The 4,601-nt window shown below is 43.1% G+C and overlaps 1 protein-coding gene across 1 annotated transcript; it reads left to right on the top strand.

Moving 5' to 3' along the window:
- The first annotated feature begins 477 nt into the window (after positions 1-477).
- Positions 478-1,675, top strand: LOC119336326 (EPIDERMAL PATTERNING FACTOR-like protein 9). The gene is made up of 3 exons (XM_037608322.1): positions 478-594; positions 736-797; positions 1,149-1,675. Exons 1-3 carry the CDS (start codon positions 582-584, stop codon positions 1,371-1,373), a joined length of 300 nt encoding a protein of 99 aa, XP_037464219.1. The 5' UTR covers positions 478-581; the 3' UTR covers positions 1,374-1,675.
- Positions 1,676-4,601: the final 2,926 nt, after the last annotated feature.

The raw sequence follows: 4,601 nt of genomic DNA on the forward strand, positions 1-4,601 counted from the left end.
CCCTAACACCATCTCTCCTACTTAATTACCCTGTGACCCTGTCATATCACTTTCCCCCCTTACGTGGTATGGCTTAGCACCGATACAAGGTAAGGAGGAGGCGTGGAGCATTCACAGTGGCCTGGCTTACACGCTCAATCGACTAATTAACTTCGGTCACATGTTTATAAACGGTCTGCAGCTTTCGATACCTTGAAACTAGAACATACGAAATACAACTATGCGAGGTATCACGAGTACACATTCATGGCGGGTAGTTTCGTAATTTTCCTGGAAGCCCCCAGAACCATAGAACGTACGAATCGTGCACTGTATGCCTTGTCTTTTTCTCTTTACGGTACCATGCATCCGAGCTTTTTACCTTCCTTCCTTTCGAGACCCCTCCTTTCTCTTCCTTCATCTTTTTATCGTTCACTTCTACTCCTCCTTGAAGAGGCGCATGGACAATATTATATAAACCAGCCTGCCTTCTGTTCGAGTGATCACATGTACCTAGCTAGGTCACTCTCAAGGGAAAAAGAAAATGACTGGAGTGGGAAGAAATAGGCTGCTGTTGATGTTGCTATCTCCTCCTCCTTGCTATGCTTATCACTGGTGCGTTCTACGTACTCTTAGCATGCATGCACACGTTCTACTGCTGCCTGCCTTCTCTTGTTAATTAACTCATTCAAAGGCTGGTAGTAGCTCACTGATTTGTATCTTCTTCTTCTATCATGTATTCTACATGGACGGAAGGTGGCGGTGGTGTTCTAGCTGCTCGTCCGTTCTCGGCATGGACTCTCGAGACAGAACATCAGGTAATGCATATGCATGGCCGGTGTACTTCGCGGATGCATGCCCACGTACACTCTCTGATTAAGTGATTATGTATTATCAAATCCAATGATGCCTAGCTCCATGCAAATCACACTCAGTACCACTGCAAGCAAGCAAGCAAGCCAGCTGTTAGATCTATTTTTACATCCCCGCAAAAAAGATCTATTTTTACATTTAGGATAGGAAATAGGAGTACATGTATATCTTCCTCTCATCCCATCTCCGTGAGTATGTATAGTAGTACGATGAAATTAAGGATGCTCTGGGAAAGTTCAGACCAGCTGTTATTTGATTTTGGACGCCATTCTTGTATGAACATACATATGATGCAGGGCTTAACGAGACCAGAAGGAGGACCACCTGCCGCGGGGAGTTGGCCGACGGCGCTGAGGGAGCGGAGCGAGAAGAGGCGGCGGCTGGTGGGGTCGAGGGCTCCGACGTGCACGTACAACGAGTGCCGGGGTTGCCGGCACAGGTGCAGCGCTCGTGGAGTCCCCGTCGACGCCACCGATCCGATGAACAGCGCCTACCACTACAGATGTTTCTGCCATATCTAGGTGACGGCTCGGCTATTGTCTTCTTTGCTCGTTTTGACGACGGAAATGGAGTGCTTCTGTGCTAGCTAGATTCGCATGGATATATGGTTGTCTACTTGTCTTTCTCGAATAAATGGGGCGGAAGACCAGTTGCTAGTGTTTTTTTTTTCTTGCGGGGGAGTTGCTAGGTGTTGATTGACCGAGATGAACTAGCTAGGCCATCTCTAGCTTATCGATCTGTGATGTCGCAGGTCTAAGTATTGATTCTGATCCCTTATTCTGTATAACGTTGCATGAAGAGTGGATTTATTTGTGTGCCTTAATTGCGTGTCTCTTACATCTTTTTTGTTTCAAACCTTTTTCAAATAAAAATCCAACAATATGCTTTTTGTATCATATAATTTATATTTTCTTAGTTTTACGATGGTCAAAGTATGACCCAAAATACGAGGGGTCCAATAACAAAGAGAGTACCTATTACTACCTCCGTTTGGGTTTATTAACCTCATCATGTTTTGAAGCAAATTTTGACTACATATTTGACTACAACAAGGCTAATGCATGTCACACACACACACACACATCTGTGTGTGTGTGTGTGTGTGTGTGTATTATTGGATTCATATTTGAATGTAGATTTTGGTGATATTAATTTTGCTATGTATAGTTTTATATTTTGTTAGTTAAAATTATGGTCAAAATATGATCTAAAATACGAGAGGTACGAGTAAACCATAATGGGGTAGTATTCCTCTAGGTTGTTGCTCAAAATTCCAACTTTGACCAACGTACGTGTTGTCTAAAGTCAAGCTTTATCCACTAACTGTCCAGTAATATGCAATCGTGTTACGTAGTACCAAATTTGGTAGGTTATATTTTTACATGATTGAATTTTGACTTCTGGAAAATTGTGGATTGCCATCGGATGTCTCTCTTAGACTACACCGCGACAGTCATCCAACCTGCGGCCTAGCTCCCTTTCTCCTCCACTCTCCATCGCCGTCGGCAAGAGTTGCATGACAGTTGGCGCCGGCAGACATCTCGGTATAGATAGGATCAGTAGAGGCTTGGAGGAGCTTAGAAGAGGGAGCTAGGGCATCTTCAACGCCGACCTTCAAAACAGACCCATTATTTGTCCGTGGACACGGATACAGGGTTATTCAACCCTGCCCTCCAACATTCGTTTTCATTTTTATTAAGTCCACATCACTCAAAATAATAGCATATCAAATCTTTGATGAGTTAAAATATTCAAATGCAACACTATTTCAAATGTAAATATTACAATCCAACTAAGTTTGAAATAACGCAACACCATTTCAAATACACATCAATCTTCGGCCTCTGACCCCGACGACCCTTCACCAACAAGTCTCGCGATCGAATGTCGTAATTTATTCGCATGTTGTTACTCACATGGCGTTCCTTTGAAGTATTACAATTTAGGCACCATACAAGCATTTACAGTTGAGTGTACTTGGTCTAGCCAATTGAAAACATGGTTTTACGAAGATCTAGGTTAGGAAGAATCGTCATTTCACATTTGTACTCTCTATTTACGGACCGACTATGAAGACATTATCACATACTTGACGACCACAAAATCATTGCTTTGTATTGTAGTTCATATAGTGATTATGTCACTAGTGCAAGCGAGTCGTATACAAACGGTTTTTACTTCCTTTTTGTGCCAGGGTTTTAAACCGTCACCTTGTCTGTGTGTGCGATAGGGGGCTCCATCCTACACAACCCAGAAACCGTCAGCGATAGCTCCTCCGGTCACACATGCGGGGCAAAAAAAGCTCGTGTGCGCTTCGGCGAGCCATCCCAAACAATTATACGGGCCCAATCTTGTGAGATATACTTAACATCCCACATAATGAATGCCAGATAAACGTTTCCGTTCGTATATATGCACATCACACACAATTTTCCGCATCACATCGTCTGTGATAGTGTTGCCATTGCAGACGATATTTATAAGTCTATCGTTTGCGTTATTGAATGCATCACATCTGGTGCCTAGAAGAAACTGTATGTCATAGGACGTCCATATCACATACTTTTTATGTTGAAATGTTTGTGCAAGGTGGCCTAGCACAAACAGTTGTCCAGAGAAAGTTGTGTGTGATTGTTCGTTGATCCAACACGTTTACTTTCTAGAAAACTATGTGGGTTGCCTGAGGTCATCACCCACGGTGTTGTCTTAATAACTGTCCGCAATAGAAAACCCAATAAGCAGGCTAATTGGATTACTATTTTTAATCCATTTATTAATCAAATTGACATTTCATATTAAACACACAATATATTTCATTTTCGTATTAAGGCAACTAGGATTTCATAATCGAAATACATCAGAGTACAACATCATACAACTTCAGCACTCAGTTACACCATATAGACATATAGCTAGCTATCCCATTACATTTCACATGCAACATCTAAAACCTCTGTAAATTAGCATCATATATGATAGATAGACAGATGAATCCCATCCGGAAAACTGCTTAAGCGAAAGGCGGGTATTGCGCCTTCAATGATGTTGAAGGTCTTTGCAATTTTAGAACAGTGCATGTGGATGATTGACCGCCCATCCTTTGTCCTCTTGAGTAATAGTTTAATATTGTTCCGTGGGTGTTGTATGAATATCTTCCCCGCCTCTTGACCATACATGTGGTTTGAGAGGTAATCATCGGTGAACTGCTTTGAAAAGACCCGAGAACAAAGATATGCATAAATACCTAGCAGAGCATCTCAAACTACCCCATTCAAGGTCCTTTGAGTCACCTTGGCTTTTGAAGGTATTCTGAGATCGGTCATTTTGAGTGTTGTCGGGCGGCGGCGTATTAAAAGACTCTTGGCAGTGCTAGGGTTAACTACAGCCGGAGGCACGCCACCATCATAATCGAAATCGCTCAAATACACATATACGCGCTACCACATGTAGTCGTGCAAACCTGCTTCTTCGCCCATGTCTCAGAATCTAGAGTAGCTCTACGGCATGCCTGCACACACTCCATCCTGAGAAGCATGCCCCTGTCTCCATCCTACTACAACTCGTTAATTGGCGCAAGGAGCTACCTCAACACGAGCATCATCTCCTCGTCACCGACAAGCACCCTATTGTCATCGTCACTGGGGCAATGAATAACCTCTCTCGGCGATTCTTAGACCGATGTTGGATTCCTCCCCCCTCCCTACATGGTCGCGCTCGATAGCTTGTTTTGCTTTGCATGCACGTCGATG

Source organism: Triticum dicoccoides, chromosome 7B (assembly GCF_002162155.2).
Source record: "Triticum dicoccoides isolate Atlit2015 ecotype Zavitan chromosome 7B, WEW_v2.0, whole genome shotgun sequence".
Classification (NCBI taxonomy): Eukaryota; Viridiplantae; Streptophyta; class Magnoliopsida; order Poales; family Poaceae; genus Triticum; species Triticum dicoccoides.